The following is a 21,294-nucleotide window of genomic DNA, read 5'->3' on the forward strand; positions in this document are numbered from 1 at the left end:
ACTCGTATAACGATGCTGCGCTTGGTAACCAGGGTAAATATCGGGTAACTAAGCAAAGTGCTTTGCTTGGTTACCCGATATTTACCCTGGTTACCAGCATACACTCCTTACAGGCTGCCAGCGCTGGCTCCCTGTATATGTAGCTAGGGTACACATTGGGATACTAAGCACAGCGCTTTGCTTAGTTACCCGATATTTACCCTGGCTACGTGTGCAGGGAGCCTGTAAGCGGCGTACACTGGTAACCAGGGTAAATATCAGGTAACCAAGCAAAGCGCTTTGCTTAGTTACCCGATATTTACCCTGGTTACCAGCGTACGCTACTTACACAGAGTCAGTGCTCGTTGGTCTCCCGCCGTCAAATACGCCAATGTGTGCTGCACAGCGGGAGACCAACAAGCAAAAAATGAACCAGAACAGTGTGTAACGATCAGCGATTTCACAGCAGGGGCCAGGTCGCTGCTTAGTGTCACAAACAGCGAGATCGCTAATGAGGTCACTGGTACGTCATAAAACCTGTGACTCAGCAGCGATCTCGCTATGTGAGAAGTACCCCTTATTTTGTGAAGCCCTGACAAAATCAGGTTGTCACAGAAAACTGCGTCCATCTTCCAAATGCAGGATTCCCTCCTCCTTGGCGTTCCAACACAACCACACACAGGTACAAACACCAGCCACAAAAGCCTAGTCACCCCCCCAGGACAATAGGGACACATCAGTGGGTGGGGCCAGGCAGATGGTGACGCCCACCTAGGGGTCCTGAGGTGTGATGGGAGGGGCATAAACAGTTGAGTAGTGACCGTTGAAAGAACAAGAGGGACAGTTGAGTGATAGGGAGAGGAAGTTAAAGGAGTGTAAAGTGAAGTGGTAGTCGGGGGTTGTAGCTCCTGGACTACCTGAGCCGACTAGGTGGCAGATGGCAGAGCAGGGCCACAGGCGACGGAGATCTGGTCGCTGGAGACCTTAAGTGGATCGGGGCAGGGTTGTAGCCCACCGGTGCCGACAGCGGGAATCCGGTCCGGAGGCCGTGCACAGTCAGGGTACCTGGACCCTAGGGCGAGGACAGCTGCAAGCACCTTTCCAATTAACCAGCAGGGGACAAGATTACAAGTCTTGTCCCACTAGCAGCCCAGATAGAGCGAGACGGAAGCTCAACGCGGGGGATAGGACGTCTGCAAGTGCCTGTTAAAATCCCAAGGGTCAGATCTCGCGGACCACAGCTCCCACAGAAAAGTAATCAGGAGTGGAATTTCCCCGTTTCATGCGGACTAGTCAACACACAAGACAACAACACAGAAGTTCAGGAGGAAGGGCCTCTGTCCTGTCTACCGTTGTGCGGGACACGAGCACACCCCTCCAGAGGCTACCAGTTTCCGGCACTTGGTTTACTATATGGACTCTGTGTGACTTTATTCAAAATAGTGAGTACACTGGTATCATCCGGTCCAGCCCTGCAGACTGTGTCCCAGCACTCCACCAACACCTGGTCCCCGGGACAACACCTCCCCTACCCATGGAGGGGATACCATCCTGCTGCCCCGCTCCATCAGCCCCGGGCACCCCATACCAAGGCAGCGGCGGTGTCACCAACAATCACCGCAACCCACGGGTGGCCTCACTGACAAACTCTTTCCTGTAAATCACCCCCTTTTTCACTTGTGGGCGACGGACGGCTGCACATGCCCGGGTCCGGCTGCCACTCGAGCCACAGCAACCGCCTGGATCCGAGCGACTCGAGCAGCCCCCCTCTGCCATGGTCTGTCCCCTGCCCGCAACAACTTCACCTGAAAATAAACATATCGGACATGTTGAAATTCCTCATCCTTAATACTTCTTTTCTCCAAAATCATCTGTGAAGAGAGAATTGGGACTCATAATACATTCAATGGTCTGTCATTCCCATCAAAATTGTCAGGTTGAGGTAGCAGTTAGCTTAAATTTATAACCACTTTTTCTGGGTTGTCCAGCAGATCTATGGCATTTACCAGGGATTCCAACTTATAGAATTCTAAGGCCACGTGCACATGTTGAGTATCTGGCGAGGTTAGTATTTGTAAGCCAAAACCAGGAGTGGGTAAAAAATACAGAAGTGGTGCCCGTGTTTCTCTGATACTTTTCCTCTTGATTATCCCATTCCTGATTGCGACTTACAAATTTTGATCTGAAAAAGTCACCAAATACTCAACGTGTGCCCGGGGTCTAACAGGGCGTAATATACTCATTGATAGGTTTCCACTGTTTTACACTCCTAGCGCTCCTCAAGTGACTGCTCGTACACGATTTGCATGCTTGCAAGCACATATCGGTCTTTTTCTCTTCTGCGTCTTCCAATAATCTCAATTGAGAGAAGAGGACAGGAAAGAGATTGGAACGTGACTGCAATGATACAAATAGTATTTGAGCAGTCACATAATCAGCAATGGGAGTGTAGAAAAATAGAGCACTAATGGTGAATAAGATTCCACATGTTACCATCCAAATGACATAAATATCCTGGTTAACCCATTTAAGTGTGAGTACGCATAACATGTTTCTTAAAGGGAATCTGTCACCATGTTTTTGCTTCCTAATCTGAGAGCAGCAAAACGTAGATGCAGAGCTCCTGATGCCAGCAATGTGTCACTTACTGGGATGCTTAGTGTAGTTTTAATAAAATCACTGTTTAATCAGCAGGAGATTATCATTAGAGGACTACTTGTCCTGCAGCCAGGTAGTCCAGCATATTTATGAGCTCTGTATAACTGCTAGATCTGCCAGATGTGCAGCAGAGAAAACATTGATTGTATCAAAATGACAGCAAACAGCTCAGTAAGTGACACATCACTGGAATCAGGGTCTCTGTCTACATTATGCTGCTCTCAGATGGGGGAGCAAAAACCTGGCGACAGATTCACTTTAAGGAAATGATTTCCCGCTAAGAAATGTTGCCACAGACTGTATCTTATGTGCAGTACATACTGCTACAGTCTAGCAATGTGACTGAGCATGCACTGTGATTACAAATTCTTTTTATTTCAGCGTGTAAAAGACAGTATTCTGAAGCTAGCCCGACCACTTGAGGTTTGGTGTCCGTGGGCTGCTCCAATCTTACTGCAGCATCGTAGGGTGCTTCGTTTGGACCAGTGCCGCACCTATGCCGCTGGTCTAAACTGTTTATCTTCAGGAGTACATTGTCCCTGGTAAATAGGAAGCCATAAAGCAGGAGACCAGTTTGCTCCCGAAGATGACATTTTAGAGCAAACCAACCCTTTAACTACATAAATAAAGCTTATGTCAAGTTGAGTTGTTATAACACATTTTTTGAGTGACTTTTTACCTTGAGCATTGGTATATTTTGTATGAAAATCCTCTTTGTAATTCCTTAACGGTTGAAAACCTGCCTAGGGATTGATACAGCCTTCGATCTTTAAAGACAATTTTCCATTTAAAAAACAGTCTGTTTTTGTTTTTTTTCAGTCTGCTAGACCCATTTTTGATCTGTTAGTTTGCACAATTCTGGTTTCATCTATTTTTCAGATATAAAAAATGTAGTTTCTTCTATTCAAATAAAGGGAATCTATCAGCAGGTTTTTGCTACCTCATCTGAGAACAGCATGATGTAGGCAAAGAAACTCTGAATCCAACCATGTATCACTGAGATTACTAGGTGCAGCCGTTCTGACACAATCAGAATTTTGAGCTTTAAGGGTACTTTACACGCTGCGATATTGGTACCGATATCGGTAGCGAGCGTACCCGCCCCCGTCGGTTGTGCTTCACGGGCAAATCGCTGCCTGTGGCGCACAACATCGCTAACACCCGTCACACAGACTTACTTTCCCTGCGACGTCGCTCTGGCTGGCGATCCACCTCCTTTCTAAGGGGACGGTTCGTGCGGTGTCACAGCGACGTAACACGGCAGCCGTCCAATAGCAGAGGAGGGGTGGAGATGAGTGGCCAGAACATGCCGCCCACCTCCTTCCTTCCTCATTACCGGTGGACGCAGGTAAGGAGATGTTCGTCCTTCCTGCGGTGTCACACATAGCGATGTTTGCTGCTGCAGGAACAACGAACAACATCGTACATGCAGCAGCAACGATATTTGGAAAAGGAGCGACGTGTCAACGAGCAACGATTTAACACGTTTTTGCGCTCGTTGATCATCGCTCCTTGTTGTCACACGCTGCGATGTCGCTAACGGTGCTGAATGTATGTCACTAACGACGTGACCACAACGATATATCGTTAGCGATGTCGCAGCGTGTAAAGCACCCTTTAGCCATGTAGCAGAGATGAGAGAGCTGTCCCACCCACACCAGACTCTCAATAGAGATTGTACATTGACAGTGAGGTGCCAATCAGAGGAAGAAGTGTGCCGGACTGCAGTGTGCATGACATTGTAGACCTGTAAAGGTAAAAGTCCTGCTGCTTAAAAAACATAGCAAATAAACAACAGATTGGACCTTGACAACACAGGCCTTCGTGAATTTATGTTTTAACCCTTGCAACATGCTGACATCAGATTGCATAGCATAAACCTGCTAACAGATTCCCTTTAATGGCATATAGATTACCTATGTGCTATCTGTTGTTTTCATGGGGTCACCGACATGCATTACCGAGTTGAGTCTGCAACGCAGATCATATTAGAACATGTCTCAGGTTTTTTGGTGGACAATCAGTTCGCTATAAAAAGGACAAGATAAAAGGCCTATTCATTTTAAAGGGTCTGTGAGCTATGCACAAACATAACAAATAGTACATGTTCAAAAAAATAATGTGAAGTTGCAAATTGCTTTAGTTAGTGAAACCAATTTCCCTAGGGAGCAGCCGGGTTTAATGCACCAATGGATTTTGCCTATGATTATAGGTTTTGTGTGATTGCTGCACAGTATACGGTAATTCTTCATATGAGCTCTCACTCCTTTCCTAATGACACCTTTAATTCGTCTGCCTTAATCTAATAATTGTGTTAGTTTTTACATCATCTTGGGATCCAGTGGGAAATCGGCTTCCGGTCCTAGTATGAATAAAGAAACTAAACTGATGGAAATAAATGCATGGGGTAAAATTAGAGACTTCATGTGTCATAAATAATGGGTCTACTTGCCAAAGAGATCTGTGCACTGGTGACCGAGGGAAAGATGAAGCGTAAAATTGTCAGAAGTTCTGTTCCGACATATCAGCAGAAATATACTTCAAGCTAGTGGCCTATCAATGCCTTAATCTATAGTCTGTTGACCGTTGTAAAGGGCTCGGAAATTTTTAGGTGAAGCACTGAAGAGGTGTCTGACAGTGTCACAGTACATTGTCTGCCCTGTAAGATATCTTGTACATGTATTGATCCATGTAAGCCCGGGGATTCTCTCCAGGAAAACAATATAATAGGACAGTTTGTGAAAATCATGGAGATTGTACTGGCAAGCATTACATAAGGCTGTAAAAGAAATACACTAAACAATCTGTAATTGTCTGTGTAGCATAGAGTACAGAGTGTTAGCCTCTAACACTTGGGTTTCGATCAGTGGCATACCGCCAATGGCGGCAGATCACGCTGCTGCTATGGGGCCCCGGCCCTGGCCCCCACTGCTCAGCAGTGCACTTTCAACTATATTGGCATCGCGGATTGTGTTAAAGTTGGCTTTCAACTTTAACACAATCCGCGATGCCAATATAGTTGAAAAAGGGAGCACTCTGCTCCCTCCTCCATCATTCTTCCGTTATATCTGCACTCTGATGTCTCAGCACAGGAACACGATGACGTCATTAATGCGCGATGACGTCATTAATGCCCAAGATCTAAACTGTTAATATGGACATACAGGTTATAGACTGCTGAAAAAAGTCATACCTGTATGTCTCATATCAGATGCCTTGTTGTGGATATATCATCTTTTATCACTTTATGTAAATGAGCTCTTCCAGGCTATGGGACGTATGCTGCCCGGAAGATAGATCTGTCTTCAGAACTTATTTTAAGGGGAATCTATCACCACTTTGACCTCTCTAACCTATTAATATGGGCATACAGGTTATAGGATACTGAAAAGTCTTACTTGTATGCCTGATAGTAGATGCCTTGTTGTTAAAATATAATATTTTATCACTTTTTGCTAATGATTTCTTCCATGCTATGTGACGTATGCTGCCCAGAAGGTAGCCCTGTCTCTGCATTTCATTAGCCTAATTTTTGCGACCTATTATTGTCACAGTCTTCCTGTGATGTGTAGTTCCTGATCTGAAATCCCGCACTTGCCCAGTAAATGTGCTGACATTAGCCTGTATTGTTCCACCCTCCGAAGGACATTTGCTTCAATAACTGTTCTACATAGGTGATGGGAAGTCACTTATAATTCCGATCCAATGATATCCTTCACCCTATGGAAAGATGCTTTTCCTACTTCTTTCGGGAGGCCGGAACAATACAGGCTAATGTCGGGACATTTACTGCACAGATGCGGGTTTCAGATCAGTAACTACACGTGACAGGCATAGGCATACTGTGACACTACTAGATGGCGAAAACGATGCTAATGAAGCAAGAAAGCAGGGCTATCTTCCAGGCGGCATACACCCCATAGCCTGGAAGAAGTCATTACCATAAAGATATAACAGATGATTTCTCAACAAGCAGGCATCTGCTATAAGGTATACAGGTAAGACTATTTTCAGCATCCTATTACCTGAATGCCCATATTAATATATTACATAGGTCAAATGTGGTGCCAAATTTCCTAGAAATAGAGGGGAGCATTACCAGTGTGAGACGAGAAACTAACACAGAGCAGGAGAATTGAAATGTGTCTTCTTGCAAACACATTTGCTGCAGCTCTCACAAGTCTGCTGTATTGCAACAATGTTTCAACCATTTCTGCCTGTGAGATGGAGGCTGAAGCTGAGAGGAACCTGCAGAAGTGTCAGTTATAATCACACACAGCTCTGCAGTGAATTCGGGAGAGTAGAGAGCAGCCATCACACATCACACTGGTAACACCCCTTTTACTTAAAGTAGGCTCTGGAGGCGGAGTTATCTTTCAGGCCGCATCTGCCCCATAGCCTGGAACAGCTCATTTACATAAAGTAATAAAGTATGATTTATCCACAACAAGGCTTCTGATATGAGGCGTTCAGGTAGGACTTTTTTCAGCAGTCTATAACCTGTATGCCTATATTAATAGGCTAGATATGTCAAATGTGGTGACAGATTCCCTTTAACCCTGTATCTTCAGGTAAGTAGTATTACCTGTAGTGAGGTGACAGGTTCCCTAACATAATGTTGGCCAAAGTGTGTGACCCTTTGGTCTTCAGTGGACACTGCAGCCTTATATTTGTGCCACTAGTTTGAGCCATTTTATAGCTTGAACAGTCATATTACTTCTCTTGGTTTTTTTTCCATATGTTTTGTATGAATAGAGCCTTCCATTATCTTTGCTCTTGTAAACTTGTTTATCTGATAGTTTGCTTGAAACCTTGTTATAATGGCATGAATTGAGTATGCCTAAAAAAAGGAAATGCAATAACGCTATTGACGTAGTAGATGGCCACAGAGCTACTTGACAACGTCTAAACGTTATTAGTGACTGTCCTCTCCAGGGTTCAGCTGTTCAGAGCACAATGCAGAGTCGTAGAGGTCAGACTGATTCATACAAGCAATTTTAGCCTATTTATTTATTCTTCATTTGTACTGCATCTAATTTAAGGGTAAATCCTCACAGGATGGATTTGCTGAGAACTTTACATGTCTTTTTGGGGAGACAGATAAGTCCATAGTGTAATTCAGCAGCAGGTAAGTAGGTGAGATTACAGAACCCAACGACATGCTGTTGAAAATTTTTGGATTGGAAATTTACTTGTGGTGCCGATTTTAAAATCCAAACCGCAGGTCAACTTCTACGAATTTCCACGAGAGGTTTTCCACCTTTCAATGTATTGTGAGGGAAATCTGCAGCAAAAACTGCATATTATGCATAAGGGTAATGAACACGTTTTTAATCTGACAGTGGACCCCGCAGAGGTTTACTGTATATCACAAAGACGCTTCAGGAAAAAAAGCTGACTGGTTTTTAACAGATGCGGCTCCACTGGTGGTTTTGCACTCACTTTCATTGTGGGTTCGCTACTGGCGTCTTTTTCCTGCACCCACTATAATAGAGTGCCAGGTTCCCAAAGGAAGCCACCCAAAGAATGAACATTAGAAGGTGGTTATAAGGTTATAGACTGCTGAAAAAGTCCTACCTGAATACCTCCTATCAGAAGCCTTGTTGTGGATAAATCATCCTTTATCACTTTATGTGAATGAGCTGCTCCAGGCTATGGGGCAGAGCCTGCCTGGAAGATAATTCCGCCTCCAGAGCTTACTTTAAGTAAAAGGGGTGTTACCATCATTTGTGGTGTACATCATCAGAAATGAGCGTCCTGCTCTTTACCACTACCAGCACCCACAATACTAGCTGTTCTGTCTGGCATGATATAATAATAATAATATAATAATATTTATTCATTTATATAGTGCTATTAATTCCACAGCACTTTACATACAATGGCAACACTGCCCCCATTGGGCTCACAATCTAAGTTTCCTATCAGTTTGTTTTTGGAGTGTGGGAGGAAACCCACGCAAACACGGGGAGAACATACAAACTCCTTGCAGATAGTGTCCTTGGTGGGATTTGAACCCAGGACCCCAGAGCTGCAAGACTGCAGTGCAAACCACCGAGCGACCGTGCCGCCCGGTTTGACAAAGGCCAGAGTAGACCAAAATGTCACATGTTTGACACTTGAGCCATAAATTAAAGATTTTTTTTCCACTGCCATTTGAATTCCGGATTCTTTTTATATACCAGCTGAAATATTATGAGTAATTAGAAAACAATCCTGCCACTTAGTGAAAAATATCAGTGGGTTCAACTAATGCCACACAAGAAACATCTCATGATGGGCAAAACTGGTAAGCTGCCTCTAGACCTTTGCAACCTTATTGTTGCAAAACATACTGATTGCATTGATTACAGAAGAATTTCTAAACTATTAAAAGTTCCAGTGAGCACTGTTGGGGCCATAATCTGCAAGTGGAAATAACATAATTTCACAATAAACCAGCCACAATCAGGTGTTCATAGCAAAATTTCAGATAGAAGAATGAAAATAATTATTAGAAAAGTTGTCCAAGAGCCAAGGACCACCTGTGGAGAGCTACAGAAAGATCTTAAATCAGTTACAATTGTTTTAAAGAAAACAATAAGTAATGCACTCAACCTCCATGTCCTGTATGCACACTCACCATGCAAGACTCCATTGCTGAACAAAAAGCATGTTCTTCAAGTGTGTTTAAAGTTTTCTCAACAACATTTAGACAAGCCTGTGAAATACTGGGAGAATATAGTCTGGTCAGACGAGATCAAAATTAAATTCTGTGGATTCCATAATACACACCTTGTTTTGAGGCTTTTAAAACCATACCAATAGTGAAGATTGGCGGTGGGAACATAATGGTGTGGGGCTACTTTTCAGTATATGGCACTGGAAAACTTCATAGGCTATGTGCGCACACAGCGTTTTTTTGCAGCTACGTTTTTGTGCATTTTTGGCATAAAAACGCGAAAAGCGCACCCGTGGCAAAAACGCACCGGAGAAACGCATGTTTTTACTGCGTTTCGGTGCGTTTTTGGCTGCGTTTTGCTGTGTTTTTCCAATGCATTGCATGGGTGAAAAACGCAGTAAAACGCAGGAAAGAATTGACATGTCCATTTTTTTTCTTTTTAGCTCAAAAACGCAGCTAAAACAAAAAGTTGTGTGAGGACAGCAAAATTAAAAATCATAGACTTCGCTGGGTTAGCAAAGTCATGCATTTTTGAGCCCAAAAACGCACCCAAAAAAATTGCAAAAACGCTGCGAAAAACACCTAGTGCGCAAATACCCATATACTTAAAGGAAGGATGTATAGAGAAATGTACTGAGACATTCTTGATAAAAATCTGTTGCTATCTACCATGATGATAAAGGTGAAACAAGGGTGGACATTTAGGCAAGAAAATAATCCCAAAGTAAACTCTCAATTAATTTCAGAAAAAGAAAATAAAGCTTCTAGAATGGCCCAGCCAATCACCTGACCTGAATCCAATAGAAAAGTTTTATGGAAGGAACTAAAGCTCGGAGTTCATAGTAGGAGCCCACAGAACCTTCAGGATTTGAAGAGTGGTGGTGGGGCAGAATGGGCCAAAATCTCACCAAAGTGTGTATGAGTATGTGACTACACTGTGTGCAGAATTATTAGGCAAATGAATATTTTGATCACATGATTCTTTTTATACATGTCCTATTCCAAGCTGTATAGGCTTGAGAGCCAACTACCAATTAAGTAAATCAGGTGATGTGCATCTCTGTAATGAGGAGGTATGTGGTGTAATGACATCAACAGCCTATATAAGGTGTGCTTAATTATTAGGCAACTTCCTTTCCTTTGGCAAAATTAATGAGAAGAGAGATTTGACGGGCTCCGAAAAGTCCAAAATTGTGAGATGTCTTGCAGAGGGATGCAGCAGTCTTGAAATTGCCAAACTTTTGAAGCGTGATCACCGAATAATCAAGCGTTTCATGGCAAATAGCCAACAGGGTCGCAAGAAGCATGTTGGGCATAAAAGGCGCAAAATAACTGCCCATGAATTGAGGAAAATCAAGCGTGAAGCTGCCAAGATGCCATTTGCCACCAGTTTGGCCATATTTCAGAGCTGCAATACTCAGGACTTGGCCAAGGTAAGGAAGGATGAAAAATGACCACAAGAAACATAACAAGAAACCTAAGATAAAACATCAAGACTGGGCCAAGAAATATCTCAAGACTGATTTTTCAAATGTTTTATGGACTGATGAAATGAGTGACTCTTGATGGGCCAGATGGATGGGCCAGAGGCTGGATCAGTAAAGGGCAGAGAGCTCCACTCCGACTCAGACGCCAGCAAGGTGGAAGTGGGGCACTGGTATGGGCTGGTATCATCAAAGATGAACTTGTGGGACCTTTTCAGGTTGAGGATCGAGTGAAGCTCAACTCCCAGACCTACTGCCAGTTTCTGGATGACAACTTCTTCAAGCTGTGGTACAGGAAGAAGTCGGTATTGTTCAAGAAAAACATGATTTTCATGCAGGACAATGCTCCATCACATGCATCCAACTACTCCACAGTGTGGCTGGCCAGTAAAGGTCTAAAAGATGAAAAAATAATGACATGGCCCCCTTGCTCACCTGATCTGAACCCCATAGAGAAACTGTAGTTCCTCATAAAATGTGACATCTACAAGGAGGCAAAACAGTACACCTCTCGGAACAGTGTCTGGGAGGCAGTGGTGGCTGCTGCACGCAATGTTGATCGTAAACAGATCAAGCAACTAACAGAATCTATGATTGGTAGGCTGTTGAGTGTCATCATAAAGAAAGGTGGCTATATTGGGCACTAATTTTTTCGGGGTTTTGTTTTTGCATGTCAAAAATGTTTATTTCTAAATTTTGTGCAGTTATATTGGTTTACCTGGTGAAAATAAACAAGTGAGATGGAAATATATTTATTTGTTTTTTTTTAAGTTGCCTAATAATTCTGCACAGTAATAATTACCTGCACAAACGGATATCCTCCTAAGGTAGCCAAATCTAAAAAAAAAAAACACTCCAACTTCCAAAAATATTAAGCTTTGATATTTATTAGTCTTTTGGGTTGATTGAGAACATAGTTGTTGATCAATAACAAAACAAATCCTCTAAAATACAACTTGCCTAATAATTCTACACACAGTGTAGTTTCTCCATACAGGAGGCACTCTTGAAGCTGTCATCACCAACAAAGGCTTTTGTACAAAGTATTACATTGTAGTAAGAATGTTGAATACTTTTTTTCCTGTGTTATTTCTCATTATTTCACATAACTTATGCAAAGAAATCAAACTATAGATTTCCATATGTGGATTGGATGGGTTGTTACCAACATCTAGTGAGAATTCCATGTCAATAGCAACTTTTGAAATCTCTTTACGTGGAAAATTGGTGACATGTTCAATACTTTCACCTGCTGTATATGTGCATATATTTACAGTTGAAACCAAAAGTTTACATCCACTATGTAAAAAGACACATCTGCATGATTTTCTCACTATCTGACATGAAATTAGAATAAACCTTTCCCGTTTTAGGTCAATTAGGAACCAAAGTGATTGATTTATATTTGCCAAATGCAAGAATAATGAGAGCGAGAATGTTTCAAGGCATTTTTATTACTTTCTGCAAAGTCAAAAGTTTACCATTGCCCTTAAACTGTATGACTTGGGTGAAATGTTTTGGATGTCCTTCCACAAGCCTCTCACAATAGTTGGTAGGAATTTAGGCCCATTTCTCCTGACAGAACTGGTGTAACTAAGCCATGTTTGTATGTCGTCTTGCTCGCACTGGCCTTTTCATCTGTGCCCATAAATGTTCAATAGGATTGAAATCAAGGTTTTGTGATGGCCACTACAAAGCGGTCTTATTGACTTGAATTGTGCTAGCTATCAGAAATGTGGTCAGCTTTTAGCAAACTTACATAAAGTGCAAAAAACGCATATTCTAAGCTTTTCACATTATAACAGCGTTTTTGTTTTCTTTTTCTCTACAGAACTCCCTTCTTCGGAACATTTAAGTGTAGCAGATGCAACATGGTTAGCCCTTAATGTGGTCTCGGGGGGTGGAAGCTCCTCCAGCTCCCAGCCAATTGGAGTGACCAAAATAGCGAAGTCGGTTATAGCACCACTTGCAGACCAGAACATCTCCGTGTTTATGTTATCCACCTATCAAACAGACTTTATATTGGTAAGACTTTAAAATATGTTTACTTTTTTTTCTTTATCAATAAAAGGAGTAATTATTTTTTTTTTTCGTGTGTGTGTGGGGTTTGTGTTTTTTGTTTTTTTTTTATTACTGATTTCCATAAATTTTAGATTGGTTAGAGGCTGGCACTTGGCAGCCCAGAGCATCACACCCACCGTCTTGGAAAGGTGAAAAAATGTATCCAGAATAGAGGAATGGTGGCAGGTTCATTGAAAAGAAGGGGAACAAGCATGACTATACTCTTAACACATAGGCCCAGATTCATTATTTGTGGGGAGGGGTTTCATGTCACTTTCCTTTTTTGTCTTGTGTTAGTTGACATTTTTTTGTGCAAAATTGATCAAAATAACAATTTCCAGAATTTGGTGCAATGTAAAAAAAAATCTGGGTTTTTTCCCAGTTTTACACTGCTTTTGCAACGTTTATCATCAAAAGTCTCCAAAATTGCAACACAATACTGGCATATTCAATAATAGGGAGTTGTATAAAATTTTGCAACTTTTTTAAAAAGTTGCAATAGATGGGTCAATGGCAAACATCTGGAATTGCTATACTCAGACCACAAACTGGAAAACCACATAAAAAAGGTGAGCATATATAAAATAGACAACCAAACAGGCACAAGAAACTAAGTGGGTGTACAAAAAAGGGCACAAAACCAGATATACAGGCACAAAGTCAATAATGATTTTGGGTCACATAGTGAAATTTTAAGCTTGTTTTCTCTGGGTACCCTTTTTATCACAGCATACGTGATCGTACTGATCAGTGGATGTTTGACTGCTGGATCAATACTGATCGGCAGATTTGGGAATGTTTATCTCCATGACAAAATGAAGCAGCATGTTGGACGCCCGACCACCACGCCATTCGTTCTTTATGGGGCTGCTGGAAAAAGCTGAGCTCAGCAGCCCCATAAGGAATGAATGGAGCTGCTGTTGAGCATGCGTACTGCTGCTCCTTTCAAACTTTGCTTAAAGTCCCCTGTTCTGCTGATTAATCAAAATGTGTCAAGCAGCCATGTCAAAGCCACAATATTGAACCAGGGTGCAAAACTATGAAATTAGATCTCAGCAATTTTTAATCAGTACAATCAAGTAGATATCGCACACCAGGAAAAATTTGGAAAAATCTGGCTTTAATCATTCAGTTTTCCAGCAATGTTTCAGCTGCTCAATGGATTGTAAATGGCTGAAACATGGATGCAACATGGGGATTAAAACTTGAATCTTCTCTGAGTTTTCCCATAGCCCTGGTTCTACTCTCTTCAATTTTTCTGTGGTCCACCTATCTACCCACATACTTCTTGTTTGGCATGAGCTCTATCTGAGGCGTATTGAGATAACATTATTCACTTCATTTGTTAGTGGTGTAATGTTGTAGATGATAAACTTTTATGAATTATAGACAACTGAATTACAGTCCTCTGAATAGTAAAAAGCTTACAATTTCATTTTTCTTTCAGGTACGCGAGAGGGATCTGCCTTTTGTGATGCACACACTGGCTGCAGAATTTACCATTTTGCAGGTGGTGAATGGAGAAACTGTAGCTGCTGATAATCTTGGAGTAACAAATGGATTTGTGAAACCCAAACTTGGTATGATTCAAGCAGAAACGTGGTCATGGGAACTTTTGATTTATTTAATTTTTAAATGCAATACCTCTACAGAAGTGACATCTCTAATGGCTCTCTCTCTACCTGCATATGTAAAATCTATAGGATACACATGTACAATTCCAATACCAAAAAAAGTTAAGATGCTGTGTAAAATGTAGAGAAAACAAGAATGCAATGATTTGGAAGTCTCTGAGAGCCATATTATTTGTTATAGAACAGATCAGAAAGTGAAATTTAGACATTTTTCCATTTCATTAGAAAAAATAAACTAATTTAGAAATTGATGGCAGCAATACAGCTCAAAAAACTTTGGAGATTGTGTAGCATCTCCAATTCTTTTATAATAGTCTGCAAACGTTTGGGAAGTGAGAAGTCCAATTACTGGAGTTTTGGGAAAGGAATGTCGTCCCATTCTTGTCAGATGTAGGATTCTAGCTGCTCCGCGTTCCAGGGTCTTTGCTGGATTTTTCACTTCATAAAACCCCAAATGTTTTCTAGTGGTGAAAAGTTTGGACTGCAGGCGACCAGCTCATAATCTGAACTTTTCTTTTGTGAAACCATGCTCTTGTGATTGATGCAGTATGGCATGTAGTTTAGCATTGTCTTGCGGAAATATGCAAGACCTTGCCTGAAATAGACATGTTCTGGATGGGATCATATGTTGTTCTAAACCCTCTATACAGTGTGTCCACCCATATCCTGTCCACCGCCATTAACTTGGCAGCAGCTATAGGAATAGAAGTGGTGTCTAGGTACTAGGTATAGTAAAGTAACCATGCACTACGCAATGAAACCACCTATAGTGCCACCTGGTGGAAAACAACAGAGTTAGCATTTTTATCTCAAAAATGGAACGAGATAGAGAAAAAAAGTGAATTAAAAAATTGTAGGGCATCATCAATTCAATACGAATTGACACCTTTTTCAAATTTGGGTTGTGCATGCTTAGTTCTAGCAATAAAATATGATTGATATGTTGCTGTACCATGGACGCGGCGATCGAATGTAGCAATTTGCATTAGAGTTCACGTTCAACAATATGGCATTATTTGTGTCCCATTAATGAGAAAATGCAATAAAATACTTTTGTGAGGGGCACACATTGCTGTTGAAGTATAAGCCTATAACTGCTATACAGAGATAACATATTTTGTATATCTTATCCTAACTTTAATAATTTTCTATGGTTTCACCCATAGTTCAGAGGCCGGTTATCCATCCACTTTCCAGTCCAAGCAATATGTTTTGTGTTACTAGCCTGGATCCCTATACCCTTCCAAGCGTGACTACACTCCTAATGGATGTTATGTTTTACTCCAATGGGTATGTATCTGGAATTGTTGGTTCTTGGCATTAAACTCCTGTCCTCCAATGTTTAATATTCACCGATATTCAACTTTAGTCTATGTCCCTATAGAACTTGTATACTTTTTTTTTTTAATGGGAATCAATTGGTATCAAATGTAACTGTATAAAAGTGAACACCGGAACCTACCAAACCTAATTCTGTTGGCTTAGGTGCACACATTACAGTTGTTGCAATCCAATAGTCCTTTAAGCAGTTTTTGGACAGCAAAGTAGCCATAAGAGATCTGTTCTTATTAGCATGGAGAGAACAACTCATCCTCAAAGTAGGTTTGATCAACTCAAGAACTGAATCACTGGCTTCATATAATACCCCTAGGCCTCCATACCTTCAAAGGAGTTGTCTCAAGGACGATAGACGTCCTATAAGGAATATGATTGTAATAATGAATGGACCTCCATCTGTCACCCAAGCATACTCCTTCTTGGAGCTGTCATGAAATAGTATATTTTCCCCAACAACATTTTCCTCTAGCAAAATCATCAGTTTTTCATGGACACTGAGAACTAGATTTTTAATAAAGGACCAGTATTTTGCTCGTAAGCAGCCATGATTGGTGTGTTGTAATGATGGTGCTATCGAGGTGTGTGATAAAAATATCACGTGCCTACTTCTATGTGTATGTTCTTGGTTTCATAAACCTATGAGATCTTCTAAGTCACCAGCACATTGGTGAATCCCAGTAAATAGTCTTTGTTATATAGTTTATGAACAAGATTACAATTTTATTGCTCCAAATTAACAATTGAATTATATTAAGTATTTTTTTTTCACTCCAATCACATTCCTACTTCCCATGTAGAATTATGATTTTCTGTTTTTCTTTTTCTGCTTTCGAACTGCTTAGATGTTCTCAGAAATTAACTTCTAAAGGGATTGGCTACCTGCCAAGTTAAACTAAAGCAACTACAAAAATGAAAATGACAGCGAGAACTGTAATGAGTAAATTGTCTAATAAAAAAAAACCCTCTCAAATATAAGCTTGTTTTCATGAAAGCAGCAGAAGGCGTTTAATGACAATAATGGCAATTATTTTCTGAAACATTGAGGTGTGAGGTATAATGAGCACAAATTGCGGATGGACCATAGAACACTACTGTATTATCCACACACATTTCATTCTAAGATAGAAATAGGATACAGAGTGATTGGCACTGTAACCTTCTCATTTTAATCGAGTTTCCACTTTTAATAATATTTTAAAAGTAGGTCCATAGGTGCAGGAGAGTATGTATTTTTTTTTTTTGCTTAAATTTAGTACCACTATCAGCCCCTTTATTTAAGGTTTTTTAAGTTTTTCTTGTAGTGGACAACCCCTTTGGTAGCTATATGTTTGATGTCCAATTTTGAGCAACACTAGATATTTGAAGGGAAAAAAAATCTGCTTAAAAATACGCAAGCCATATGGTTTTTCTACCTACATCAGGAGCATTCTATCAGATTGGAAGCTAAATGTGACTCATGTGCATGTGGTTCCAGAGCTGTTGGCCTATGCAGATAATGTTGTGTACCTTTCCCCTGACATCTGTCATCTGGGACAATCTGGATGCCATCATACACATTAGGTGGTCAGCCAATACTGCTGAAATTATAAGATTTAACTGTCATTTATGGCCACCTTTTATACCCCTAAATATATGTACATATATACGGTAAATGTGGTATATATACAGTGATGTGAATAAGTGTTTGCCCCCTTTCCTGATTTCTTATTTTCTTGCACATTTGTCACACTAAAATGTTTCAAATCACCAAATAAATTTAAATATGATATATAAAGCTGAGTGTGTGTGTGTGTGTGTGTGTGTGTGTGTGTGTGTGTGTGTGTCCGCTAAAGGAATCCGCACCGTCGTATTTACAATCACAAAATTTTGCAGAGACACCCCATGTGACCCAGGGAACGTCATAGACTGTTTTTGATGGGAAAATTTAACCCCGAGCTTTACAGTTACTCTCCAAAAAAAACTGCCTCCATTAAAGTGAATGGAGCTGTGAGCTATAGGTTATTAATACCAGGTGTGATTGGTTGTTATGGGAACAAAGGAAATTGTTATTATAAGAAGCTTATGTGTGAGGTAATAAGATGTTGGTGGGGAGTTGGATAGAGAGAGATCGAAAGAGACAGACAGGGAAAGAGACAGAGAGACAGACAGACAAAGAGACCGAGGCAGGCAGACACAAACAGTCAGACACAGACAGACAGGGAAAGAGACAGACAGACAGGGAAAGAGACAGACAGGGAAAGAGACAGACAGACAGGGAAAGAGACAGACAGACAGGGAAAGAGACAGACAGACATGGAAAGAGACAGACAGACAGGGAAAGAGACAGACAGACAGGGAAAGAGACAGACAGACAGAGAAAGAGACAGACAGACAGGGAAAGAGACAGACAGACAGGGAAAGTGACAGGCAGTCAGGGAACGAGACAGGCAGTCAGGGAACGAGACAGGCAGTCAGGGAACGAGACAGGCAGTCAGGGAACGAGACAGGCAGTCAGGGAACGAGACAGGCAGACACAGAGAAAGAGACTGAGACAGAGAGAGATAGACAGACAGACAGAGAAACACAGACAAATATGGATAGAGACAGAGAAAGAGACAGACAGGAATAGAGACAGACAGAGACACAGACAGAGAGACAGACAGACTGGGAGAGACACAGAGAGACAGTTACTATCCCAGGCAACGCCCGTGTACTACAGCTAGTATTAGATAAAGATAACACAAGTAAACACAAAATGCAGTTTATAAATGAAGGTCTTTTTTTTTATTATTATTATTATTATTATTATATTATTATTATTATTAACTGTGGTTTATTACATCTTTTGGAAATCTGAGTTCAAGCCTGAGTGGGGCTAGGGAAAGTGATTACTGCCACACCTGTTCTCAGTCATGAAATCACTTAAATGGGGCCTGCCTGACAAAGTGAAGTAGACCAAATGCTTCTCAAAAGCTACACATCATACGGCGATCCAAATAAATTCAGGAATAAATGAGAAACATAGTAATTGAGATCTATCAGTCGGGGAAAAAATATAAAGCTATTTCTAAAGCTTTGGGACTCCAGTAAACCACAGTGAGTGCCATTATCCACAAATGGGGAAAACATGGAAGAGTAATAAACCTTCCCAGGAGTGACCGGCCTTCCAGAATTACCCCAAGAGTGCAGCGACGACTCACAAAGAGGTTACAAAAAAACCCACAACAACATCCAAAGAAGTGCAGGTCTTACTTGCCTCAGTTAAGGTCAGTGTTCTAGACTGTACCATAAAAAAGAGACTTCGCTAATATGGCTTGCATGGCAACGTTCCAAGACAAAAACCACTGTTGAGTAAAAAGAACATAAAGGCGTGTCTCAGTAAACATCTTGATTATTCCCAAAACCTTTAGGAGAATACTCTGTGGACTAATCAGACAAAAGTTTGATTTTTTTATTTTGGGAACGTGTATGTATCATTATATCTGGCATACAAGTAGCACAGCATTTAAAAAAAGGAACACATAACAACAGTAAAATGTGGTGGTAGTGTGATGGTATGGGGCTATTTTGCTTCTTCAGGACCTAGAAGGCTTGCTGTGGTAAATGGAACCATGAATTCTACTGTCTACCAAACAGTCCTGAAGAATGTCTAGCCATCTGTTCATGACTTCAGGCTGAAGCACACTTGGATTATGCAGCAGGACAATGATCCAAAACACACCACCAAGTCCACCTCTGGATTGCTTAAAAAAAATCTAAATTAAGACTATGGAGTGGCCTAGTCAAAGTCCTGACCTTAATCTGATTGAGACGCTGTGGCATGATCTTAAAAGGCGGTTCATGCTCGGAAACCCTCCAATAACTTAATTACAACAATTCTACAAAGATGAGTGGGCCGAAATTCCTCAAGAGTGTTGTAAAAGACTCTTTGCCAGTTATGGCAAATGCTTGATTGCAGTTGTGGCCCAACAGTTGTGCAGTTGCTAAGGGTGGCTCAACCAGTTATTAGGTTTAGGGGCAATCACTTTTTCACAAAGGGTCCTGTAAGTTTTTATTTATTTTTTCCTTAATAATAAAGACCTTCATGTATAAACTCCATTTTGTCTTTACTTGTGTTATATTTGTCTAATATTTAAATTTGTTTGGTGATTTGAAACATTTAAGTGTGATAAACCTGCAAAAGAATAAAAAAATCAGGAAGGGGCAAACGCTTTTTTACACCACCTGCTTCTAATGATTTTTAGACAGAGATACATTTTCAACAATTAAAATTAATTTATAGTGGTGAAAATGTTTGTTCCTGATAGTGTACCTATTTATTGATCAAGATTTTAAATATTTCTAATACTGTCTAGTGCTAATAGCAAATCTAATAAGTATACTTTTTGGTTTGTTTGTATAATTCACGATGTATTCCTTTTAATTATCTTACTAACTATTTGTTTCAACAGAGTAAAAGATTCGGTGGTGGGCAGTGAGGACTCTGGTCATATCCGCTTCTTCTCTTTCTCCCTCATTGAGGGCTACATTTCCTTGGTAATGGATGTACAAACACAGCAGAGGTAAGCAGGTATCAGTAAATTAAAGCCACTCATGATATTGCACACCCATCAATTAATATTTTAATGCGGTTAAAGTTTCATTTCAAACAAAAATCTATTTTCCCCCTATTAAACAGCTGTCTTTGTCCACTTCTAGATGGTAGCAGTCCGTACTGCCATGACAGCACAATAATGGAACAGTTTTGCCATGAGTCACTTGATTTTGTTAATACTTATATTGCCAAACGCAATAGTCAAAGGTACTTAGTGTGACTGGTTTTCACAGAATGTAACAGTGGGACACACTAGAGTCATGAGAGGCTTCAACATCGTATAATCATCTTGGCTATAGTGCTGCCCAGTCTACCAGATCTTCTTCTTATTGTCACATTTCAACTTCTTTCAAGGAGTCTTGACCTCTGAAATCACCCTTTAATAGAAACTCAAAAAAACTAAGGGAAACTTCCATAATTGTTTCTGAGCCTAAGTTTGTCTCATGGTTCTTGTATATTTCTAGGTTTCCTAATAATTTGCTGTTTACAAGTGCGTCGGGCGAGCTTTGGAAGATGGTTCGTATAGGCGGACAACCTCTAGGTTTTGGTATGTGTAATAAGTGAATTTATTAATAAATATATGGTTATACATTAGTTACAGTACTTTTTTTTTTAATGAAGATGTGTAGCAAGAAAGTGGTAAAGCAATCCAGAAAATCTACCAGTTCACAATAACAATTCACAATGTTAGGCTATGGGCTGAACTCGATGAACTTAAGTCTACCATCAACCTTAAAAACTATGAAGCTATGGAACAATAACTGCATACATAAAATATCACATGCCTTTTTAAAATCTTTTTGGTGCAGTTTCTCCAATTTGCAGTCCTCACCTTAGTTCTTTAAACTGACTGTCAGCTCCTCTGACTACTCTATGCATAATGTGCTTTGATGAACAATTCTCCGG

General features: G+C 40.7%; 1 protein-coding gene across 2 annotated transcripts in view; it reads left to right on the plus strand.

Annotated features, from left to right (window-relative positions):
• The window catches only part of CASTOR2 (cytosolic arginine sensor for mTORC1 subunit 2), a 239,244-nt gene that overhangs the window by 195,421 nt on the left and 22,529 nt on the right, over nt 1-21,294 (plus strand). For both annotated transcript variants that reach the window (XR_012750522.1, XM_075336350.1), the window contains exons 3-7: nt 12,614-12,807; nt 14,291-14,423; nt 15,644-15,767; nt 20,246-20,356; nt 20,853-20,935. Coding sequence is in view for 1 of the 2 variants with exons in the window: in XM_075336350.1 (XP_075192465.1) it covers nt 12,614-12,807; nt 14,291-14,423; nt 15,644-15,767; nt 20,246-20,356; nt 20,853-20,935 (645 nt within the window). In the remaining variant the exon portion in view is untranslated. The remainder of the gene's footprint in view (nt 1-12,613; nt 12,808-14,290; nt 14,424-15,643; nt 15,768-20,245; nt 20,357-20,852; nt 20,936-21,294) is intronic.

This window comes from Anomaloglossus baeobatrachus, chromosome 2 (genome assembly GCF_048569485.1).
Source record: "Anomaloglossus baeobatrachus isolate aAnoBae1 chromosome 2, aAnoBae1.hap1, whole genome shotgun sequence".
In the NCBI taxonomy this organism is placed as follows: Eukaryota; Metazoa; Chordata; class Amphibia; order Anura; family Aromobatidae; genus Anomaloglossus; species Anomaloglossus baeobatrachus.